The following is a 25,805-nucleotide window of genomic DNA, read 5'->3' as shown; positions in this document are numbered from 1 at the left end:
GCTCATCCAATAGCGTCGCACCTTATAGTTTTCCGCCGATTATTGGTTGAGACGAATGCCACACGTTTGCCTATACGGTTTTCCTATTGGCCAGCTGTTCCATCAGTCATTTCAGTGAGTTTTAGTTAGCTGCTGTTGATATGTAGTTTGGAGTCACCAAAGACTCAGAAGTGAACGTAGCCGCGCAGACATACCGCTCTGAAACATTTTTTTTTTAACGTTTTCATTCCATTCATTTTATGACTTGTACATTTCTGTAAATAGTTTCTAATTTTTTAAAATAACGAGACAACAACAAGATGGAGCTGAACTCGTTGTTAATTCTGCTGGAGGCTGCAGAGTACTTGGAAAGAAGAGACAGAGGTATTTCAAGCTAAACTGACAAGTTGTCAGCATTTCTACGCCACTAATTATGTCGTGGATGGTGGATTGGGACGGCAGCTAACTTCATTTTTTTAATCATTTGTTACGTTTTGACGTGCACTGCCATAGTGCAGGTATGATGTCACTTTACAGACAATGGGACATAGACCAGGCGATGGGTGCAAGCTGGACCCAGGGAGCCTGTATGCTAGACAGTGATAGGTGTAAATGCTTAATTTATAGTGTGTCGTTTTTATAAAATATGTTGGCATTATTTCCGCCTGTGTGTAGTCACAATCGAGTGTTTTTCCTTTGGATTTGGATGTAAGAAAATGAGTAAACAAGCCTGACATTGAAAATATAGGACAGAAATCGTTATGCAGCGGTGTCTATATCCTAAATATAGACTTCGGTGCTGAAAAAAAAAAGAAAGAAAGAAAGAAAGAAAAGGATGCACTTGAATCGATCTTATTAATGATTTATTACGTGTTGTTCCTCTTGAATTGAGTCCCCGGTTGATATTTCACGCCTCAAACATTTCTCCAAAATGACTCACTGTCATCTATTATTATTATGATTGTAATTGTTTTTTGTTTATTTGCTTTGCCATCCTTGCAGACCAAGCTTAAATGTAACACTCATTTTGCTTTCTGTGTTTACAGAAGCAGAGCACGGGTATGCCTCGGTTTTACCGTACAGCGCCGAGTTTTCCCGAAAGAAAACGAAAGCCTCGCCAATTTCCAAAAAAACTCAGAATAATAGGTAAATATAATCCTTGCTCCTTCCCCCCCCAGCTTTATTTCTGACTCCATGCCAGCTTATAAAAACACACACACTCTCTCTCTCTCTCACACACACACACACACACGCTGTCTCACTCTTCTGTCTGCTGCCTGGGCTGGGCTTTCTGTTTTGGGCTCTCCAGTAAACAGTGCCACGCGTACACTGTCAACCCTGCTGCTCGCACTGTTCTCTGTTTCACTCACACCTAACGCTGAGAGGAGAGAAAGCACCGCATATGCCTGTAACCTTTCGTTTCTGCATCTTGTCTTACACGATTGCATCCAACCTCTGGAATTGTGTGAAACTTTTAAAGAAATGTGTGTGTGTGTGTTTTTATGTGGTTGTTGCGTTTAAGCTTTCGTGCTTCTGATGGAAGTAAATTGCAATTTGGAAAGGAAGGGGAACCTCAGCCCAGCACACCCAGAGTTCATTACTGGTGTTGTCTGGAGGATTGAGTTGCTCCCACCGAGTTTAACCCCGTTATTGTGCAGCTGTGTAAGAAGATAAAGCGAAATATATTACATAAGTGCACGGCGTAGCTTTCAGTTTCGGTTTGTCTGCGCTCTTCTTCTCAGACCAGTGCCATTGGCTGATTAAAGGTCATTTAAAAACAATCACGGCTTTTAATGTGTAGCTGTGGAATGTGTAACCTGTGAAGTTAAAACACCTGTTCAGGCTTATGTTTGATTCCTAAAAGCAAAACAAACAAACAAAAAAAACCCTCCCAAACTTTTAACTAACAGTAGGCCATGTGACAAAGAAAAGCAGGAAATCCTCACATTTCAGAGGCTGGATCCATTTAGTGTTTGGCTTTGTTTTTTTTATCCCCACCAGGCATGGAGAAGCTTACTTTCTAGGCTACATGCAAATTTGGTTGCCCTTCTGTTTCATTTACAGTAAACAGACTATTGTTGAAACTCTCTGGGAATTTGCGTGTGTATCAATCTAGTTCTGTTCCTGAGAAGACTAACGCATTACGATCTGATTTAATAAAGTGAAAGATAAAAAAAGAAAAAAAAGCATTGACTAATAATAGTTTAGGGAAGCAAAGTGTGGAAATGGCTCGGCAGTGAGTCTGATGGTTACGACAGTGCGCATAGATGCATGCTAGAAAGTAGTGTCATTACGAAGGGTGACACAGAGCATCGGAATCAGCAAATAAGGTGGCAATTGCTGACGCCAGTTGCCGGTTTTTGTCTCCCGTGTCACGCCAGTTTTGCGTCAGCTGACTGTTGAAAAGACATCTCTTTAGATAAACCTCTTAAGATAAAGAGCGAAAAGGCTTCAGATCATTGCAGATGATACTTCATAATATTTTCATTTAACTAGCACAGAAATGAGTAAAACATAGGAAAATAAACAATCATCAAATCAAATAAACAAAATAACAAAGGTGTATTGAATGCATTCTTGACATCTGTATCAGACTTTTAGTGTGGCTGCATTCCCATTGTCTCTGTTAACTTCCACTCCTGTTTACAATGTGTGGGTGTTCTGATATGAAAGTGATACTTGCAGTCGTTTGGCAGAAATGTGAAAGCAGCACCTTCCACATTCCTCTAATCCAGTTAAGTTAACGTGCATTATATTTTGTATGCACCCGTGTGAGTGAGTGAAGGGGTGTGGTGTGGATGTGGCAGGTGGGTGCGGTGCCTGAATAAGGCGGGCATCTACGCCCTATGACAAACACCAGACCACTCGCTGGGCTTCATGCAACCAGGCCTGCGTTTCCATACTTTTTCTCGTGACAGAGCTTGGGGCACATCCCCCACCCCCGTCACCCCATTTCGCTTTTTATACTCGCCCTCAGCTTCTTCTTTTTTTTCCTCAAGTGTGGACAGGAGCTGATGCAGGCTGCTAGTTATAAAATCAGAACAAAGCAGTAATGTTTAATGTCACATCTGCAACCTAACACGGATAATGCGTTTTAAAGTGTTTACTTGAAGGCTGTTACTACCCTGCTTCATCTCTCTGTCACACCATATGTGAAAATTTAGGTCAGCTGACTTCGTTTTCCTCCTCTAATTCCTTGATTTGAATGTAAGAAAACTTTTTGAGTCCTCCCAGCTTGCCTTTAGGCCATTTGTATCTCATAAAAAGGTGATAAAAAGCTTATTTTAAATGCCTCTGATCGTTAGGGGATGATTTTATGACATGTAAAAGTCCTCCTCATGCCACCCTGTGGTTTTACATAACATGTAAAGGTGTGGGTTAACCTGCTGTAGTTACAGGTCTGTGAACATTCCCTTCCTCGGAATGATTTCCTGGTCGTGCCTTGTGCTTTGACTGGGACATTTCCCTGATTTGTGCAGGTTTGAATAGCACAACTTCCTCCACGATGGCTCTTTGTCGGCCTCTCAGATCGTCCGCCCGACATCCTGTGTTGTCTTTCGGGATGATTTTGTGCAGACGCCACATTACAGCAGTTGCACGGTCAGCTGTAACCCGTTTTGGTGTAGAGGACGGCGTCGTGGTGCACAGCTGTGGGAACCAGTGCTTCGCGAGCACAAGGGCTCCTCAAACAGTGGAAAATCTGAAAAGGCTTGTTGTCAGTCTGTCCCTTTTGTTGTTGCTGTTTTTGTTTTTATTGCCGTGGTATCCATGACGGTCTCATGAACAGAGGGCCTGTTTCAGATGGACCGCAGTGCCCTCGCTGCTCCCGGCTGTGTGTCATAATAGGGGCTCTCCTCGGAATAGCCCACACACTGATGAATTCTGTGGCGTCCGGGCCTCCAGACGTCTGAGAGTGTTTTCATCCCGTGTCCACGCTGAGCAGCAGCGGCAGCGGTGGTGGTGCGTGCATACTGTTTGTATATGTGTAGAGGGGGGGCAGGCAGGCGGTGTCACAGATACAGCTCTCTCTCTAACTGTCTCTGGGCCATTTTTGCCCTCGTGTGCGTGCTCTCTGACAGATGTCCCACAGAAATGGGAAAAGATTTTAGAAGTTGTTTATCACACATTGCCCAGCCTTTGCATGTCTGTGCCCTTAATCCACCAGACCGGTATCCATAGACAACAAATTTGTCCTGTTTTAAGCATTAAAATACTGCATTTATTTCTTATTGTACAGCAGCATTCACATTCAAAAGGTCTACAGCCACCGGAAGGCAGAACAGCAAGAAAATAGAGACGAATCTAGGCTTCTCTTTGATCTCTTGACGCACGCTTCTCTGATTGTTTCTCAGATCTGTTACTTAACATATTTGCCAAAATTGCTTTCATCTGCCTTGCTCTCTGATCAAAACGTGTACTAACTAAGCCTCTCGCTATTACACTGAATCTGATCTCATGTCAGATGATTTTTTTTGTAGTATTTTGGCTCTTCCTGCCCTGACACTCATCTTTGTCGTTTCAGATCGTCGCACAATGAGCTGGAGAAACACAGGTAAGATGACATCTGACCTTCTTCGACCTTCCCCATGTTTGAGTGTATGTTGAGTGTGTGTGTCTTTTAGTTCCTGACATAGGTGGTAATTGAAGAGTTTCATGGGGGGGCTGTCAGATATTTTCCTCCGAATCAGAAATACTAGTATGACAGATCGGATCAAGGGTCGTCTTCAAAGAGCCAAAGATTTAATCAATTAATTCCTTGTGCCTGAAAAACGGATAATAAGCTGATTTCAAAGAGCACCTTCACGCTGATTAGATCTGTCTCCGTTTCATGGATGAAACTCGTGTCCTTGTAAGGAAAGGGAATCCTGGGTGATAATCCTGCCCAGACTGACACTCTGAAAAGAAGAGTGGTAAATCTGGACTTCACCTATCATTCAGCACTGAAATCGAGCTTTTTCTCCTTTCTGGAGGCACAGAGTCACAGCTCATGGTTTGCTTGTGCGTGTGGGTTTTTTTTTTTTTTACTTCACAGCCTTAAGAGTATCTTGTCAGGAAGCAAACGTCTCTTTGATATCAAAAAGGCCTTGCTGCTTCAGAGTAGATTCCTTAAAAATTGCCTTGCAGACAGGAATAAGGAAACAGCTGATGTGACTATCAGCATGTGAGCAGTGGCTGAAAAGGGTGTGTGAGTGTTTGCGTGTGTGAGCGAGCATGACACATGCTGTCACCCACGATGAAGGCCAGTCACATGGCCGGGAGTGAGTAATGGATGTGCGTGGCAGAGGGAAAAACAAGCCGGGACATATTCCTCCCTGACCTGCGAGGCATAGGAAGGCTCCGGCTGATTACACTGCAGGTGTTGAGACACAGCAGTTACCTCATGTCCGACGATGGGTGTGGCTGGTTACCAAGCGCCTGTGACGTCCAGTCAAACTGACAAAAGTGGGTGCCAGTAAAGAGTTTACTCACTTCCTTTCTCATCACCGCAGCCACGAGTTTCTGAAAAAGTGGAGTTTTCATGACAGACATGTCACTGATTCCATGATGGAAGGAAAAGAAGATGAAGCCCTTTGAAGAATAAAGTTGCGTTCAAACACGCCGTCACATTGCGTCATCACCTGTGACAAGCGAGGAGTTATTCTGTATAATTTCATGCCTTATGTTTTTTCCTGTTTTTGCGTTCACCATGCCCGTTTGTGTGGAAACATCTCCACCCTCTTATTTGAAATGACAGGGCTGCACGGTCACGAGGTTTCGCCACGCGGTCCACCCTGAGTCAAACCCCCGTCTGAAAGCGTGGCCACAAATTACATGGTCAGCCACTATACAGGTGTTAACAAGGCTCAGACTCTGCCTCTTGGCACAGCCATGCCTGTTGTACTAGTGACCGTCGTGTGACTAACACGCAGCATTGAAACTACTAATAGTTTTTTATAACTGACAAAAAAAAGAGACTTCTGAGTTTCTCAAATGAGGCAATTTTTGCTCAAGTACCTTTTGATTGTCTTTTTAAAGCTAATGGCGGCACAAAATGAGCAACTTGTTTTCCTCAAACTTGCAAACGGGCATTTGCATATGACTATCAAGAATCTGGCATGCCATTTGACCACGTTAGCAATCGTGATCAGGCTTTTGTTGCAGTCACACGGAAAGTCTATATCTGATAACCAGTAGCTATCATCCAATGAAGATTTAGCTTTTTACATTATTCATGTGCAAATTTATTTTTGAATTTTTAAGACTTCCTCTTCCACACCGACAGATGGACCGAGACGCCTTATCCTAGATATCTGAAGCCTTGAATATTCAGCCGCTGGCCTCAGAGTCAGATTACCTAGAATATGAAACTTGCAATGAACCTTTTTGACGAACTTCTCGCATTTGATTTGTAGCTTAAAAAGATAAAGAGAAGAGCTTTAACGGACATGCTCAACAAAGGAATTTTTAACTTCTGATTCATAAGAAAACCAAAAGTCTTTAGGTGTCCTGTTCAACCAGTTTAATGAATGTATGACCAGTTCAGGGGCATCTGCTTAAAGCATCAGCCCTGTTTGATCTGCAGTATCGCCTCAGAAATCTGTACCTCCCACACACCCTTGGACGCTACTCCAGGGAGGTGGCTGCTGTTTGAGCCCTGACTCACTGTCTTTGTTTCTTCGTGTGTTGTGTTTTTGTTTCCCCCCGCTGCTGCACAGAGCAATCCTTGTACTATACATTCACGAGGTAGATAAGGTGGCGGATGAACGTCTGCTTTAGAGGCCGAAAGGCATTGCATGTAATAGTACCAAAATCACGTTTTCTTGCATGAGAATGTCCTCTAACCAGATTTTATTAAATAAGGGAACACTTTAGTATGCAGTTTTTAACTTTGAGCAATTGACAAAAAACTATGAAATTATTTTGTTTCATTAACAAAAGATGTTAAAATAAAGGAGATAAAACTTTGGAAAATGTTGATTGAAATTGGGAAAGACCTGATGTCAAACAAACTGGTGAATTGCACCAGTTTTCATGCTTTCTTATTTCATTGCAGCCCATAAACTGGTGTGCAGTGTACTGTGTGTTTGGAAGGAGGTTTTCATCGTCTTTTAAGATATTTTTTTTGTTTGGTTATTATTTGTTTTGTTTTTTTTATTTATTGATTGATTACTTTAAAAAAGAAATAAAAAGAAATTTTTTTTTAGAATTGTTTGTCAACAAAGATACCAAACTTTCCACATGCGACCAAGACAGAAACGGTGTAGCTAATCGATACATTTGCTGAATAAGCAGCTAAATGATTAATCAACTATTCATTGCTACTGTTATATGAAGCTGATTAAGTTGGAACTTTTTGGCTCTCTGGATACCGTTCGCTGACCCCTTGCGTGCTAGGTGTCTTTGGCAGCCACTCCGGAGACACCCTGCATATATTTGTGTCCCATTATCAGAGACAGTCAGCTGCCAGGTGGGTGTGGAGTCCCACAGAGTCGGCTGTCCTGACACTTATCTGCTGCAGCCTGATTTTTAGCTGTGACAGCTCTCTCTAGACCATCTCCTGAATGACTGTGCTGCTTTTTGTTATTTTTTTTCCCTTCCCTCGTCAGTGCTTCGGCTCAGCCCGGACCTGCAGAGCATCAGCTCGTAGTCTATGTGAAACTTAAGTGCAGTGTGTTTGTTCTCCACGAGCATTGCTTCCTTCCCATTTCTGACTTTAACCGCTTTTGATCACACTTATGACAGCTCAAGTTTCCTTTTCGAGCAACGCCAAGAAATTACGAAACTAGATGTTTTACTTTCCCACATATCACCTGTTTACAGGAAACCCAAGTCCAGTCTGCGTAATCTAGGCCGTCTGGTATGTTTGCCATGCTCGCCTCGATTGAAAAAGAAAAGAGAAATATTTAGAGTTCTATTTTTATCCCCACCCATTTTGGCTCTCAGGTGCTCTCAGTTTCAGTTTTTCGAGATCGCAGCGAAGCTTACGAGTTTGCAGGCTGATTTCGACAAACAGTATCCTCTTACACTACGCTCTGTATCACGCTGCAGACAATGTGCAGCAACTGTGGAGCACCCATTGCACTCAGCTTTAAATTTACATGCACTTCATGGACACGGGAGCAAGCGCTCCATTTGTCATGGTCTAGTCTTCTCTCTAATTAAACTTACTCTCCATGTGTCTACTACTCCCAGCTGTGAATGAATCACTTTTTTTTGGCAGTGAGCAGCTCCTTTTTTCCTCGAGTGAAGCGCACCTATGTGTGTCTATGCCGGCCGGGCAGCACCTCTTTGAGCACCTCTTTGAGTTATGGCAGCGTGTTGGTGGGAGGGATGCCCATCCACGACCCTGTTACTTCACCTCCTTGACATCTTTTCTTTGCCCCACCCCCACTTTCCAGAGTCCACATCTGTCTTTTCTGTTATCTATCTTTTTTTTTCTCTTCCTTCTCCTTATTCTCGCTCTCCTTTTCGGCCCTACTAAAAGCCCCTGAGTCAGCAGAAACTTGAGGCAGCGAGGAAGAGAAGGAGGGGCAGGGCTCTCTTCCTTCGCACTCTTTTTTTCTTAGTGATAAAACTCATCTGTTCCCGTTTCTCCTGTTTTGAGGTATAAATCTTTGTCGTCACTTCGATTTTATACCTAAGTTTATCCTTTAAATGTGCAAAGCTGCCTTTAAGGGCTGCTGTATATCCTGCTTGTTCTGCTTATTTTTTATTTTTATCTTTTTAAGTTAAATGTCATGTTTGCATCTCAGGGGCTGCTACGTAATTAAAGTTTGGAAAGTTTTCTTTTTTTCCTTCCAGTTTTGGTTTTGGTGTGACGTCCTCACATGTGACTGCATGTGCACTTTAGTTCCCTGCTGTCACAATGCCAGTTAAATTCCCCTCTTTGTTGGCATCGTGGAGGCATTTGGCTTTCAGCTCACAGCATTGTAGTTAATGATGTCCTGTACGCAGTCTAATTACAGAACTTGTAGAGCAAGCATGTTGTAATTTGTCATGAGGTTGAATCAGCCAGTGCAGATAGAGTCAACTACATATAGTCGACTATATGGATAACTAAGTTTTTCTTTTATTATCTGTAATAGTTTAAAGGCCGGAAATTATTTTTACATTATTGTAGTTGATAGTTTTGATTTTAAAATTGCAGAAAAAATTCAAGGTGACATTTTTAAAGTGACATAAAACTGAAAAGTGTAAAAAAAAAAAAAAACCCACACACACACAAAAAAATGTTTGCAGACAAAAGAGAACAATCTGGGTTGAGTTAAAGATGCAGTGGGAATAAAAATAAAATCTAGACAAGCAAAGACTGGAGGGGGAAAAGAGGCTTAGTTTGAACTTTGACAGGCCTCATCGTGCAGTTCTCCTCTCTCTGATCTAATGCTGCGTTCCATTTGAAGTGGGAAATCAGAAATCACGACTTCCAAGTTGGAATTTTCAACTGGGAAAGTCAGAAAAGCCCCACCAATGCCATCACAATCCAAGATGTCGGCAGAGCATGTAAACAGTAGTAAAACTGTAAAACTTGCAGTCTGCAAGTGTCACAAACACACTGTTGAGTGTTTGTGACACGCTCAAAAAAGCATGCACTGAGCAGGGACGGGGCTCTGTCCACGAACGTGCTACAGAGGTGTTTTTAAAAAAACAGGGATTACATTATGTCGCTAGAGATGCATGAATGGCTCTACTTTATGTATGAGCAAAAACAAATCCAGTTTTTCCTCGCTTTTCCGACCACTACTATGAATGCTGGAACGCAATCAACTTGGGAGTGACGCCACTCCCAGCTTCAACAGTGAGCTTAGAGGTAAAGGAATACACAACTGCTGGGGAATACTCCTCAGATGTATGTGTGTACGCTAAAAATAAGTCAGTGGTAACATTTGACTTTTTAGAGCCTAAACAAGGTCTAGTTCTGTCTTGGATTAAAAATTCCGTAATGGATTTTTGTCTAATGGCACTAAAATCATGTTGGATAACTCTAATTAAAAACATCCTATATATCTGTCAACCTACAATGAAAATGTAACAAACCTAGTCCTTATTAGTTTGTGTCGTTACCTGGAAAAACATAGCTAAAGAGAGTAAAGTTTGGCTTAGCTGATGCTTTCTCCTAATACATGTGGCCATGTTGGCGTGTAAAAGAAAAGGTTTGCCCAAACGGGGGGGTGTGTGTGTGTGTGTGTGTTTACTTATCTAGGCACAGGACAGTCTGGGTTTGTAGCTGAGCTGTGTGTGACTAAAGGGTAACAAACAGGCCACAGCTGGACGTCAGCAGCAGTGCTCCCATGTGGAATTTCTCCACCCTGAGGTCACCCAGCTTTAAGAAGTTCATCATTTCTCTCGGGTCAAACCCGGTTTGTGTAAAGCCCATGGACGATCTGCTCTGGCGGGTGGGTGGGGGGTATTTTTACACATAATGCAAATATTTCAGGCCGCCGCAGACCTACATTTACACAAGAATGTTCTCGTTCCAGCTCAGGTGTTACTGCTGCTGCGTTCTCCGCAGTAAACTCGGCTCGTTGGCACAAAACAGTCGGTGCTCATAAAAAAACAGCAGTGTAGGATGCACTTTAACAAGGTGTGTGAATAGCTTTGGGGTTTCCAGGATAGGAAAAAGAGAGCAATTAAAGAAAGACGCAACTAGAGACAGAAGTGCGATGACTGAACCATTCATGGTTCGGCCACGGCTGAGGAGGAGGAGGAGGTGGAGAAGGAGGAGACAAAGACATTCTTGAGTGTTGCTGAAGGGAGGAACTCGAGGCAGTGTAGGACGTGGCTGTTATGTGTGTCAGCCAGGCACCCTGAAATTCAGGTCAGCGGAGCATACACACATACACTGGAATGCAGAGTTAAATAAGAGAGGCGGCTTAGGGGGAAAGTTTGAAGATGGATGGCAGGTTGGGGTCACAGAACTAGCAGGCCGAGTATTAGTAGAATGCTTCACATTCAGCGCTGTCTGCTTTTTTGGCACAAGTGAGCCCCAAGTGAATGTTTGTATGATTATGCACTGATAGACAAGATTACAGCTGCAGACATTCTGGTTTTGCACTTTTGTCCAGCAGTAGTTTTAAACCTTTTGGTAAGCGAGCTCTAAAGCAGCTCCTTGGAGAAGCAACGTAGCCGTGGAAAGTAGTGGAAATCTCTTCTTTCCTCTTTTCCTGACCCCTCAGGATTTTTTCGTAGGCAGGCCCAGACCTTCATACAGGACCCCACCCCACTGCTCTAAAACCCTCCTTCAGATGTAAACAAGTCCAACTTTTACAGTCAACGTGGAGCCAGGAATCCTCTCTCATGCCACTAGATTCCTGCATGTTAATCATTGACAAGGATCATTATAAAACCAGAGCGCCCCATGTCAGGGGAACGTGTTTATGGTGCTTGCTGAACTTGTCTCTGCTAGTCTGTCCCAAGATTTGCGAGATGTACTTTTCATGGCACGCAGCGACAGGCAATTAATGTCCAGGTCTGTCATCTGACGTTGGCATTGAAATGGGATGTGCAGAGAAAAAACCTTCCTCTATTTTTAAGCCCCCGCCATCTCTGTTTCGCTCGCACGCTCTCCCCTTTAAAATCTGTTTGACATCTGTTTCTCTGTTAACACCGCAGTAAGCTGGCTGTGCTGAGAAAGGGATTTTGTAATGATCCTCGCTCGCACAGGGGGGATTGTTTGAGTACACGAAAACAATCAAATGAATCTAATTACTTGGCATTCCCAAGCATCCCCCGTGGAAATTCCAGTTTGTTTTGTGGAAATTGTACTACAGTGAGTGAGCAACACACTGCTTCTACTCTTTCCTGTTGTTTAATCACCAGAAAAGCATGCTGAGCTTTTCCTTTAGAGTAATTCACCGATAAGTGAAGTAACCTCCCTCTGCCTGCTTTGCTGCAATCGTGTGTGTGTTCAGGTTTCTGTTTGCTCCTCGCGTGTGAGAGCAGAGTCATGTGAGAGCGAGCTCCATGTTCCTGCCGTCAGGAGAATGTGTTTATGGGGGACTTGTATCCGTCTGTCTCACCTTACAGAGTTGTCACTGCACACAGTGGGCGTGTGGGTGTGGCGTCCCCGATGACAGAAAACAAACACAACTCGTCCCAGACGACTGACATTTCATATGTGCGAGGTAAAGACTTCTTGTGTCTCCTGGCGCCTCGGTGCGCGCCTTTCTTCTCACTGGCGTGGGCAGCGTGGTGAACCACTCTGTCAGTTTCACATGAGCGCGTCTTATTTTTCTGCCGTCTTGTTTTTCGTGCGATCGCTGTTAAATGGGAACACTTACAGGGCAGGCCTGCAGGGTGACAGCGAGACTAATAAAGGGCCGCTGAAAGGCTGGGTGTGTTTTTTGTTTCTGTCGGCAGGCCACTGGGCAGGGTCTCTCACCAACTCAAACTTCCCTGCTCTCTCACTCCTGAAGATATATTCAGCCTGATATAAACCTATAGCAGAAATTGCCATGTTTATAGCTAACAACAAAAAAATAGTTTTGGTTTCTATGGCTGCATGGATGGTAACTGTACAGGTAGTACATTTTTTATAACTTTAAAGTCATGCAATAAAGGGGGCGTGGTCACTTTGAATGTCAAGTTTATGGCGACTAGACTGCTCGTGCTTCGCTGCAAATTCTCTGAGTCTCTGAGCTGCAACCTGTCGACCGTGTTTATGGTGCCGTTTTCTGACTAATAACAAGCTCTGCTGTGGTTAATTGTACTTACTACCGGGTTTCAGAGTCTGTGTGATACTTAGCACTTCTGGATCTGGGGGGGAAAAAAAACACAAGCAGCCAAAAGGTTAAAAGTGGCTTTAAAATGTGACTTGAATATATGACATTACGGTGCCTATGTCCATCTTTTATATGCAGTCTGTGGTTATGTCATATAATCAAACAAGCAGTCAGAGAGTCACATGGGTTTTAAGCAAACCTTCAGGTTAAAGAAACACATTTAAAAACAAATGTAATCACATGATAACCCAAACTAACTACTGCAGGTTATTTGGAAGTAAAACTGTCACGGCAGCGGCGGCAGACGTGTGGAGGGTGTGAAAGAGGACCCAGATGCTGGCACTGGCTTGGATGGGAGCGAGCTTTATTTACACACACCGGTGGTGCAAACAGAAACACAGTGAGCAAAACAAAACCTAAAGGTGACCTAAACTGGAAATGACTAACAAACGAACCTGAACGGGCGACTCTGGGAGAAAACGCAGGGAAGAAACACAGATGGACTAGCGACGAACATGAGCGAACAAACACTATAAATACTCAGAAGGGAACGAGGAGACTACACACAGCAGGGAGGCACAGCTGATTGTGATCGACAAGACGAGACAGGGGAAACGCAAACTGAACACACTGGCATAAGACACAGACTTTCACAATAAAACAGGAAACTCAAAACACAAGCGAAGGCACAGACTCAGAGACGTGGGCTTTACACAGAGACCTGACTACACTAGGGGGGATACACAGGCAGGGATGACACAGAACAGAGGGAGCACAGAATTAACACTGGGAAGTCAAATAACAAAACCTAAAAATCAGAACTCGGGAAGCACCACGAAACTAGGGAGCTAGAAACACTAGGACAGAAACCAAACCACAGTCACAATCCATGATGAAATCAAAAGTAAAAAGTACAAAAACCAAAAACACTGGGTCACCGACCAAGGACCATAACAAAAACCCGAGGTGGACATGTACAAAATATCAGTAATAAAGCCACAAGCGTGTGCATGCACAGCTATGGTAAAAAACATGGTCTTAGCCTTGTTTTTTAAGCTTTGCTGTAAGAGTAATGAATAAAACGATAAGAATAACAATTCCTCAAGAACACAGTTTTTAGATCCTCTCAGATGCATCTTGAGATCGAATAATTGTAATTCTGTGCCTGCTTAAAGCTGAGCTGATCAGAAACTCTTCTTCATCTTGATGTCTTGTGGGCTCAGCTCAAAAGGAAAATAAACAAACAGGCATGGTTGTTGCATTTTCTGCTTCTGGGTACTGGGGCAGCTCTAGCAGTGAGAGCTAACATTGTATCACCGCTTCTGATGACCTTTGACCTCTGTTTAGTAGGACTGGCCCCGTGCCAGACAATCCACTCAGTCCTGTGCATATGGGTGGAGGAATGTGCTGGGCTGCAGTGAGCGAGGGGTGAAGGTCTGTTGTTTGCACTAGCTCGCCTTCTCAGGCCCTTTGTGTGCCGATGGAGCCTCCTGAGGGACACTGTGTCCACCAGGAAAGTGTGTGTGTGCGAAAACACTGCACAAATGGTCACTGCAACCTTTTTCCTCTGGTGCACAATACATCAATACCCCTAACGTGCACACCCAGCCTGCCGCAGATGCACTCGAGCTGGAAAACAAGATATATTGTTTTCCTTCCAAGGCCCAGAGTGTGAGGAGGTCTGTGAGAATGGCCTGATCTGTACCCGACAACCTTGGAGCGCAAGTCAGCGGTTTGGCTTGTTCCAGTTTCAGCAGCGTGCAGCTTTCTGAGCAAAAGTTCCTTTTTTTTTCACCTCCCCGGCTTAGTCTGTGCTTTGTTTTGGCACTGAGCTGCTGATGGAGAAAAAAGATGGAGGGGGAGGGAAGGCCAGAGATCAGACACAATCATCCCGTGGTGGCAGCACATGAGAACAGTCAGGTGGTGATTTCTGGGCAGAAAACAAGTTGATCAAGCAGATTCACTATTAAATCCTCAACTGCAGGCAAGAGTATGGGGCAGTCTGATTTAGCATTTTTAGCAGTTTTTATTTGCAAACTTTTATAAAAACAAACAAACAAAAAGAGACATCTTGCAAATATTGATATTGTTGTATAATGAAGCCCCAATCCTTTCAAACAAAATCTGGCTCAACCCAAATCAAAGACTATCCTATTTTCAAACCAGACAAATTGGAAAATTTGAAGTGATTCACAACCATGTGGCACGGTGGTGGGGGCAGTCTGCTTCCCATCATTAACATAGCATATGCGTTCATCTCGTGCAATGCTTTGCACAGCGGTTTTAGGCAATCTGATAAACACCGCGTGACCGGTGCTTGTTTAAGTAATAACAGTGAGAGGGGGTCCTAAGCCCCACTCCGAATCGGCTGTGTGCTCCTGAAGAAAAATTTCTCGTGGCGGGAGAACCCATGCTGCTGCTGCTAATGCGAGGGAGCTGTCAGGGACACACGTGCCAGGTTTAATTCTCTTAATTGTATGCAGCTAATCGTGTGTTGACAGAGATGTTGTTTTTACACGGGGGAAGAGCCTGATTCTTCTTGGCCGGGGCGGAGCGCACACTTTTGTTACTGTAAGGTTAACTAGTGGGGATGGTGTGGGAAAAGCTAGGTGTTTCCCCTCATTTTAACCTTTGTGTAATGCTAGGCTAACCATATGCTGGTTTCACCTTCATAGTTAGTATTCAGATATCAGAGCAGTATCAGTCTTCTCATCTGAAATAGTGAACAAGTGGGTTTTTGTTCACCAGTTTCATGAACTGAAGATCTGCTAAGATTAGTATTTTTTTTAACCACAGAGATCAGATTTTAGAAGAATTTGTCACAGGCTGACTTTTTCACAGGGGGGCGACGACTAACTTTTCAGGTGCAGCCGACAGACACCTGTCTCCACCAGTCATTGCATATGAATGCAGAACAAATAAAAACTAAAGCTTCTTAAAGACTGACTCGTTATTGCTTGATAGCAGACGTGATCGGCTCAAATTGTGAAAGCACAACCTTTGTAAGCCAGAGCTTCTGGAAACAAATATTTTGTCTCTGGCCTATAAATTCTTCTTACTCATTTTTAGCTATTAAAGTTGGGCATATATTAAAAGTGTTCTGACACTTGGATGGCAAAAGGGGGAGGGGCCTCCTTCAGGTTTTCTAAACCTGTCCAGTGGGCTATATTGGAGTCTTTCCCGAGCCGATTCTGCCCCCCTGGCCTTATGTTTGACACCCCTGCTCTAAAGGATGAAGGCGACTAAACCAGCAAAGCAAAGTGAAAAAATGTTACACGTAAATCCCTTTCTAAGAAGCTGTTAGCCCACATATTTGGCGAATCGGCCAACCCTAGCAAAACGTCTGTTTAAAAAAATAATATTTTCATTTTGGTCCTGGCAGCGTTTCACTTTATTTTTTTATCTTTTTTGCAGCTGCAGAAAACATGGGTGTGGTGTTCTCTCTTTGGTGGCGAGTTTGTGCGTTTAACTCTTTGCTCATTTGTTTCTTGTGTGGTCAAAGGGCACCAGGGCACTCTTCTCTCTTCTGCGTGGCAGGTAAAATATGAGGCCAGGATACATGAAGGGCCTGAGGTGAATAACATTGGTGAAAAAACACGGAAAAACAGAGTTTTCTTGAGGTGGGTAGTCGGGCAGAGTATTCAGGGAAACGCCTTGTTTTTGTTTTTTTTTCGCTACGAGAGAGCGGTGGGGGTAGGGTGAGGTGCAAGATGGTTGCCCATTGGCTCAAGTTACCCTTTGGATGATGCTTATGGAGCGCTGCCTAGTGCAGCTGAGCACACTGCACTCAAAGGGTCCTTTTTTCAAACCAGAGAGAAAGTCATCCACATGCTTGGACCCCCCCCCCCCCAAACCCCCCCTCCCTCGCTGCAGAACCCCTGTTCCTCCCTGCCTGCTTCCCCTGGCTGCAGACCAAGTGCTTCATGTGGCTCGAATGGGGTAAGCTGGAGGTGGCCCCCACCCCTGTCCTCAGAAGACACTTGTTTTCCAGTGGGATGAGGGTGTGTTAGTGTTGGCAGGGTGGAGCAGAGAGTTGGAGGGGTTCAGCGGATGGGGGTTAGGCGGACTTGCCTCCTGGGAGAGGAGGTAATAAAAGACTGAGAGCACTTTCACATGACCCTTTCACACACCTATGTGCACCTGTAGAGAGATGACACATTGTTTGTTAAAAGCATATCTTACTGTTTTTAAGATTATTTTATTAATAATTGTGCAATCAAATCCCTAAAAATCGATCCTGTGCATGAAGTGAGACTGGTGAAATTTATTGCCAACAAGATGTCTCTGGTCGAGGTCTAAGTGAAACAGACATGGCTACTGAGATGGTCTCATTTTGCGTGAAAAATGAAGGTGACGCCCTTCCTGAAAAAGAGCCGGGGGGAAAAAACACAGCGTGTGTAAAGATTGTGTATGATTGCGCACTAACCGTGGACTCAAAGAGAGCCCATTTCTCTGATTAGGTTTATCTAAGCTGCGGCAATGGCTGGTGGAGACCTTGTGTTGTTGGAGTTTGTTTACCATATACTCAGAGTTCCTCAACGGAACAGGAGAAAGGCAGTAGTGGTGGTGGTGGAGGGAAGGCTAGCTCAGAAGAATGAAACAGTTCATGGACTAGCTTGACTAATGGAGGATTCAAAGACCGTTTTGAACAAATCTGAATGGAGCAAAGTCAGAGAGGGGATCTTGCTGATAGGGTCTTCCTTTAAATAACATACAGTATCCATAAAAAAATTTAACTCTGTCTTCACTGTCTCTCATATAAACATCCAAACCACGCTGTTTACTCGAGGATCCAGGGCAGGGTTGTTGGCCTGCAGGGCTTTGGCAGGGACGCAGGGTTCACAGTTTCACTCTGCGAGCTTATCACAGCTGCCGTTTTGATTGGTGACTAATTTTTTTCTCTTCTTTTGCACGTTTTCTCGGTTTTAGCGTACGGCGGGTTTGCCATTTTGCGCACACGAGGTTTTGAAAATGTCGGTCAGACAGCTGTGCTGAAAAGTATGGGGACTACTATACTATGCGCAGTGATATTTAGGTCAGCGTGTAGCACTGTGGCACTCTGCCCATACGCTAGTGAGCGTGTGCACATGTGTTCAGAAAATTGTGAGCAGGTTTGGGGAATGAATAATCACCTCATAAATGAAAAGGGCCGGGCACTGTGTAATACATGAAAATCCCAAAAGTGTGTGTGTGTCACATGTTAGCTTACAAGAAGAAGATGCATAAACCGTGGCTGGCTTTCTAACAATCTAATCATTAACGTAGTATATCTCACTATTTTTATTATAATATTTGCAGTTGCTCGTGAACTCTTGATTAGTTCACTAATCACTGTTTGACGTAGCTCGTCTCAGATCATTACACACAGCAGTGACAGTAAATGTAGACTCTCTGTGTCAATTTTGCGCAACTACAGCACAGCCTGCGCTTTGTTGTGGATGAGGAGCTTTGAACATGACTAACCACAGATCCTCTGAACCCCTCAACCCTTTGAAAATGTCTCACGGTCAAGCCCAAAGTCAAAGTGAAACCAAGCGTGCAAAAGAGCGTCAGGCCACGATCGCGCAGCATTCGCTCACTCGTTATCAAGCACGAGAGCAGGACATGTAAAAAAAGAAAAATCGGTGTGTGTTTCTCATGCAGATAAGCCCTGTTTATGGAGGTTCTTTCTCACTTTCTGCCGGTGGATGTGTGCTGACTCACTTCTGTGTGTGCTTGTGTTCTTTCAGACGTGCCAAACTACGGCTCTACTTGGAGCAGTTGAAGAAGCTGGTGCCTTTGGGTCCAGACAGCACGAGACACACCACTCTGAGCTTGCTAAAAAGGGCCAAGATGCACATCAAGGTACTAAAATGCACAAACCTTATGAATCATTCAAGTGTTCACACGGCACATCGCATGTTGGATTTAAGTAATGCATACAGTTTTAATGTTTAATGTTTTCACCAAGCATTTATCTGATGGAGTGTTAGGGCCACTTAAGAAAAAAATATTGTTCTTTTTAAGATTAAAGTCAAAAAGTGGAGATTGAAGTTGTCGTTTCAAGTCAATCAAACTGCCAGGGCTGCTCTGTAAAATGCTTTGTGTAGATGAGTTAGTGAAACAACATCAAACATCAGCTGTCTTATTGTGTGTTGTGACACAGCATATCCCCTCTGTACCGCACGAGGGTGTAACCATCGGTATCCTCTCATCTGTGCATTGTCAGTTATTTCATTTTGCATGAATCCGAACAGCTCTTTCAAATTTTTTTTCTCTTTCTGACTAGAAGCAGCTTTCTGCACCATCTCTTCAATATTCTTAAATTTGTCACCACACTGTGTGCCAAAAGAGAAATCATTTCCTTGTTACTAAAACTGACTCAAGTGTGATTTCATTAACTCACAAGGCATTTTGTAGAGGGCACTCTTAAAATGAATAACACAATGTGGCCCTAATACTCTTTCGCAGTATGATGACAGCATTTTTTTCTTTATATTTTATTTTCTGAATAAACTATTGATGCTCACACTGTGGGGAGGGCCCCCCTGGAGGGGCACCGAGCCACTGTGCGTGGGTGTGAACACCCAGGAGAAGAAAAATTAAAAATTAGATCCAAGTGAGAGGACTTAACTTTTCTTCTTTTTTTTTTGCTTTTGGAAATGGGGTCATACCAGAAGAAGCATGACAACCTCTAGACTAAGCAAACAGAGTAATCTAAAAATCTTCTCTGTACCAGCTTCATGCCCCACTTCTCCTGTTTCCTCTAAGTAATTTTTTTCTGCACTTTAAGTGTGTCGTTGTTTTCTAATCTTTCAATCAGGATGGATCGGTGCTCAATGAAAATAAAAATCAAACAAAAAAGAAGAAAAAAAACCTATAATACAGAGCCTTCAAAGTGAAATATGTGGGAGATTTTGTTGCTGATCTTTAGATAGTGTATATAATATTTGGCTTGGCCAACTTTTCCTCCATGGTTCATTAAACTGTTTCAGTTCACAGACACCAAGTGACGTGCTAAAAAAATGCTCTGCAGCAGCAACCAGTGAGCGGAGCTTAAAAACAGTAGCAGCGGTGCTTCTACCCGTGCTGTAGAAGACCAGCTATAAGTAGACTTTAGGACACGCCGCACTGATCTTGCTGTTTACAAGCAGCAACAGTGTGGTTGGTGGAAAATCCAGACGTAGCGAGTTTTAACCCTTCGTTTCCTGTTTACTAAGCATGTCCTCTCTGCTCAGACGACCTGCGCTAATTCTCGGCATTGCGCCCGTTTCTTCTTGTGTCACAAACGGCCGCATGTGCGAGTTCGCTTTGATTCACCACCGAAAACTTTCATATACAAATAAGGGCACAAAAAAAAAAAAACGAACCCCACTCTGAGTCAAAATTTGACTTTGAGTTCAAGTTTATTTTTAGTTTCAAACCTGTGAACCTCACACAGTCATTTGGCTACTTCCCCAATTAAATGTTGAAATTCGATGTCGTGTTGTAACTTTGACAGAGATCTGATTTAAAGCAGATAGAAGATAAATCTGGTTTCATTTTTTCTGTTAATTCGATGAGATCAAAAACAAGAACTAATATTCCTATTTCAGCAAAAGTAATACTTCACCCTGCAGCAATGACACAATAGGAAAATACCGTGGTCGTCACAGTAGGAAGAAGTGTTGTCTTTTACTGCAGAGGAAGCTTTTTTGGTCTGGATTGTGGGTTTAACCATGTGTATTATGTGGTGTGCTGTAAAGAGAAGACAATTACTAGAACCCTGCACAGGCATGGACTGAGGTTGCAGATGAAAAAAAATCCATGTCTGCAGAACAGACACCTTCAAAACAGTCTTAAGTATGCTAAGGAAAAAAATATGTATACTAGAGGTCTTCACTTCAGTAGCGTACTTTAAAGGCACAGCAAAAACGGGCAGGTGGTCCGATCCGGTGATCATGGACGTTAATTTTTCTGCATTTTTGTGTGTGCTTTGTGTGCAGAAGCTGGAAGAGCAGGACAGGAAGGCTTTAAATGTGAAGGAGCAGCTTCAGAGAGAGCACCGCTACCTCAAACGCCGCCTGGAGCAGCTCTCCGTGTCCGGATCCGTGGAGCGCATTCGCACTGATAGCATGGGCTCCACCATCTCCACCGACTCAGAGCAAGGTAGGCTGTCCTTAAAGAGCCAATCACACCTTTCTGGATTGCATTTAGACATGGATTGCGTGCCGTATTATTAGAGTGCACTGTAAACGCTCTCCATGAGCCGGTTCTTTGTGTCTCAGATGTCTCTGTGGGGCTTAGTTTGAACTGTTGAGGTCTATTTGGTAATCCTGGACGAGGTAACACACATTCAGTTGTTTGTCAATGGATGGGGATTATCTGCTGAGGCACAAAGATCTGGCTGTTTGCGCGGAGGTAATGGCTGCCTAAATCCAGGTTTAATCCGCAGGCACAGCGGGCTCCCTAATAATTATGCCCATGTATTGGTTGTGTGGAAATAAACAGTTTCTTCTCTCTTGATCTGTTTCGAGCGACGCTAAAAAAGAAACCTTGCTGATTTTTTTCCTTCTTCTTGCGTGCAGAGGTGGACATCGAGGGGATGGAGTTCACGCCCGTCGAGGCAGACAGCGTGGACAGCATCAGCGACGGCGAGGAGGAGGACCAGTACAGCCTCCAGAGCAGCTCCAGTGACAACAGCTACACGGGCACACATTCCCACAGACTGCAGCCGCACCACTGTTAGACCCATGGCGGACATCCATCTGTCAACCAGCTTCCTCACCTATCCACGCTTCCCTCGCCTCATCCCCCTCCCTCCCAATCTCCCCCTTTTGTGTTCGCCTACGCCGCCCACTACCTACACCACACAAGACCACGATGGCGGTACCCCCGAGCCTGTTCTGTCCATACTTAAGACTTCCTGACTTTTCCTTCCTTCTCTGACCACTGACCCTACCTCACCTTACTGTATCCTGCCTGACCCCGCCCCCTCCTTAAACACCTGCCCTTTTAACGCCCAAACAGCGCAGAGCAGAGTTTGCAGTTTTTAATCTGGGAGTTCTGTGGTCAGGTGCACAGCTTTGTCCTGTTAATTGGTTCAAGAAAAGTAAAAGGAGAGAGTTATTATTAGGTGGCAATAATAGCACACACAGTTTGTGATATAACAGATGAAGCAGTTCGGTTTGTTCCGCAGCATATGCAACATTGGGAACCTCAGTAGTCATTTTCATCATACAGATTCTTCCCTTTTACACAACAGGATTGTGCAGGAGGTATCCTGTCCGTTCCTTGAAACATCTGATTGGTGAAAAATGACGAAATCTTAGAGTTTCTCATTTGGAGGCGGTGGCAGGATGTGCTCAATCCGCTGCCACCGCCCGAGCTCACGCAGTATGGCAACCATCTGCTTCACTTTTGTGCGCATCGAACAAACAAAGCTCGACTATGATAGCTGTGACTTCACAGTCACTGTGCACATGCGAGAAGGCTATCCACCGCATCAAACTCTCCACAAAATGGTGAATTAAGCTAGCCCTTAAATTTCCAAACTTCTTACTGACTCAACTCTGCACACGGGGCTGAAAATGTGTCCACAGACCACCTGAGAAGGTTCGAGAGCTGCAGCAGAGCAGGAAGAATGTAAATAGATGTACAGATACTGTAGAAACCCTCGTGTCTCCCCTCTGGTTGGGTCGCCTAACCACTACTCCACACTACTGACCACTACACTATACCACCCTATGGTGTGGATGGACTACTATGTCAAACAATGAGAAAAAAAAGGAGTTTCCTCACAACTAAAACGCTACTCCTTACATTTGACTCAAATCTTGTGTTTCCTTCTCAGTAGCTAATTGATGTAGCAATAAATACGCGAGGCGGGTGCTTCCTCTGAGTGTTTAATCGATTCTGGCGGACCATGAGGTTTTATGGGAGACTTTTTTTTTTCTATTTGTCTTTTTTTATTTCTAGATGGGGATTGGTCGCTCACCGTTAACGGACCTGCATCTCATTCACTAACAGATGCTTCTCTGTGAGCGCGTCGCCATCTACCCATATCTCGCGTTTCTCTGCAGCTCTTGTCGCCTTCTCCATCGGAAGTCGGTGGTATTTTAAATAACCTTTTTAAATCAATAAACAAGTCAAAGCTGTAAACACCCGGGAGGGGAGGGAGGGCAAGCTTGTAGTGATTTGTTCACTTTAGAGGCACTCGTTTTCAGCTAACCTAGCAAACTAATCACTTTCATAATCTTATCCCCTCGGCTGATCTGTCGCTTATTTCCGAAGCTTCGGGCACGGCTGAACACCGATGTAGGTGAACCTTGTTCTCTAACCCGTCTGTAACTTATGCACATTAGTCACTGTTGACGAACGAGGCGCTTCTGTCGCTCTCTGACAGTTTAATAATCCTTAGCCCCGGTCTCTGGCAGTCCTTTAGAGCTTGGCACTTTAAAAAGAAAAAGAAAAAAAAAACACACACACACAGACACAAAAAGGGGCAGGCCACCAAGACGGGTCTGACCCCAACCAAAAAAATAAAAAAAAAACTACAAAAGACTCGAACGAAAAAGAAATACTTGCATACAAAAGAATCTACTCGTCACTGAAAGTGAGTTTAGCCAGTGTAGTCTATATTTCTTGTATTAAATTTTGTATTATATTTTCCTAAATGTTCTCTTGTAATGAAAAGACAAAAAAGAGTGAGTATATCTATCTTATCTATATATAAATATATATATAAATATATATAAAAATATGAGTGACAGCCAGACAGACAGGAGGCCAGGCTTGATGAAGGGAGAGTGGGAGCAGGGGAGCTGATACACTGGCCCCTCTCCCTTTGGGTGACTCTCCTGCTGTCATTCTGTGCCTTGGTAAGCCTTCGACCTCCCTCATCCTCCTCCTCCTCTTTGGCCCTTACTCAGGTCACACTCCCCCGTCCTCTCCCCCTCTCGCTTGCATCCCTCCCTCCTCCTCCTCTGGCGGGGCCTTTTTTAATTTCGACGTGAGACACTTCCATGCGTGAGGGCTGCGTGAAGAGAGAAGACCTCATAAATGAGTAAAAACTATCCCCCCACCTCCCCCCTTAATCTTAGTTCCTACTGAAGCCTCTGTTGTACTACACCCTGTCCAGGCACTCCTCCACCCTCTCAATGCCCGCCTGTCTGCTAGTGCCGCCTCTGTCATGGAGATAAAAAACAAACACAGACACACACACACACACTGGTGAACTCCCATGGCAGCTTCCAGTCGCCCCGAATGGTCACCGACGGGGTTAAAAACTTCTGGGCTTGAAGCGTGTTTATCTTGATTTTGATTTTTTGTCATTTTACTATTGTTGTATGTTGACTTTGTGTTTGTTCGGTGGGAGTCACTGGGAGAGGAGCGATAAAAAAAACAGAATAATCCAATCAATGGCAGCTTAACGGTGTTATCCTCCGAGCTCCCGGTGGTGCGTCCCAAACAAAGTGTTACCCATCGATCAGGGGACCTCTTGAGACACAGCAATATTACCATCTTGTGCTTTCTGAGGGAGGGTGGGGCGGGCGGGGCCAGGGTTTTTAAAGACAAGCAGGTGGTTTTTGCTCTTGACTCTGTGGTGCATTGTTTTTTGTTTTTTTTGGTGACCAACTCTTATATATATTTTTTAATTTTTACCTCCTATCTGCACTCTCTCCATACTCTGCAGGAGGGGAAAAAAAGTAACTATAGAAAAAACAGCTGTTTGTTTTGGGTTTTTTTTTAATCATCGAGTTTACATTCATGTCAAAGACTCTGTACATGACTGTTTGTAGCAAAAATGTCCTTTTTTCAGTTTGTCGGTCAAAAGAACAACTGAGTAAACCATTACTAAATGGCATATTCTCTTGCACAGAACCTCCCAGAGCGATAATTGACATAAAAAGAAGCAGAAGAAGAAACAAAAGAGGGAGGGAGCGGGACGATGAGGTGGTGAGAGGGGGGATAGATATGAGAGTTTACTCAGTGCAGTGTATGATTGGACATACAGACATTTTGCTTGAATGTTGGATGGATCGTGTTTATGGGAAAATTTTAAAATGATGTGCCTTGGGGGGGTGAGGGTGGGGTGGGGTGTTCTTTAAAGAGATTGTACCACTTAATGAAGACTGTTGAATCAGTTGCCCTTACTTAAAAAAAAAAAAAAAGAAGTTCCCCGTCTTGTTCCGCTTCCCTTCTCATGACAGAAGAAGCAAACGGTTAACGGCAAGACACAGAGGAGGGTGGGGTGGTGCTGGGGTGGGGATGTTCATCAACATCAAAGTGGGATTTTTTTTTTAAAAACAAAACAAAGTCATAAGTACACAAGAAAAGATTCGATGTTTTTGCTTTCATGCTGCTGTTGCACAGAGATTTCTAAGAGCACAAAAGTTTGTTTTTTGGGTGGGTGTCAGCAGGCGGAGAAGAAAGAGGGTGGTGGGCGTGACGGAGTATGGGGGCGTCTGCAGCTCACGTGCACACAGATGAAGTGAGAAACACGTCTTTCTGTCCCTTAGCCTGCTGCTGCTTTAAAGGTGCTTCTATAAACCCACAGAATGACTTCCATGAAATCTTATTCCTGCCAAATAAAGAGTCACTTTTTAATCTTTTTCATGATTAATACGATAGCTTTAACTACCTGTAGGCTTTAGGTCAGCTTCCTGCTTTCTGCACTTCAGCCATTTATTTTGTATTTTCTCCTTAATTTTTTTGTCCTACAACGACGTTATGGTTGCTTTTTTTTTTCTTTGTGCCCACAAAGAAGCTAGAGGCTGAACTGGCTTGGATTTAGTTGAGGGGGAGATGATGAGGGGGTTTGTTTGGGCTGAGGAGGGGGAGTTCTGTGCCAGAGACCTGTGAATATGTTCCTTTTAAGCAGATGTGTAATTCAGAAGATGTATAAGTTCCTTTTTTTTTTGTGCGTGTGAGCGTGCGTACACGAGTACCTGGTGCTGGCTATGCTTTAGCAAACACTTTAAGGTATTGTGTATTCTCTCATTGTAATATAATTAAAATGTTTTATACATAAAGCCGTGTGTGCCAGTGTCATCAGTGCTTTTTGGGGGAAGGTAGCAGATAAAAACTGACGACCTACAGCTGAACAAAGCTGAAGGAAAATGTAGGTAAAGACGTTGAAATGTTTCGGGGTTTCCTGTTTGGTTTATG

The 25,805-nt window shown here is 43.8% G+C and overlaps 1 protein-coding gene across 1 annotated transcript; it reads left to right on the top strand.

Moving 5' to 3' along the window:
• The first annotated feature begins 130 nt into the window (after positions 1–130).
• Positions 131–25,669, top strand: mxd4 (MAX dimerization protein 4). The gene is made up of 6 exons (XM_031752162.2): positions 131–363; positions 1,026–1,125; positions 4,502–4,531; positions 18,407–18,521; positions 20,642–20,804; positions 21,224–25,669. The coding sequence occupies exons 1-6, from the start codon at positions 300–302 to the stop codon at positions 21,382–21,384; spliced, it is 633 nt and encodes a 210-aa protein (XP_031608022.1). The 5' UTR covers positions 131–299; the 3' UTR covers positions 21,385–25,669.
• The last annotated feature ends 136 nt before the right edge of the window (positions 25,670–25,805 follow it).

The sequence above is a fragment of the Oreochromis aureus genome, linkage group 6, assembly GCF_013358895.1.
Source record: "Oreochromis aureus strain Israel breed Guangdong linkage group 6, ZZ_aureus, whole genome shotgun sequence".
NCBI classification, from domain to species: Eukaryota; Metazoa; Chordata; class Actinopteri; order Cichliformes; family Cichlidae; genus Oreochromis; species Oreochromis aureus.
This window is presented reverse-complemented; position numbering and strand designations above follow the sequence as displayed.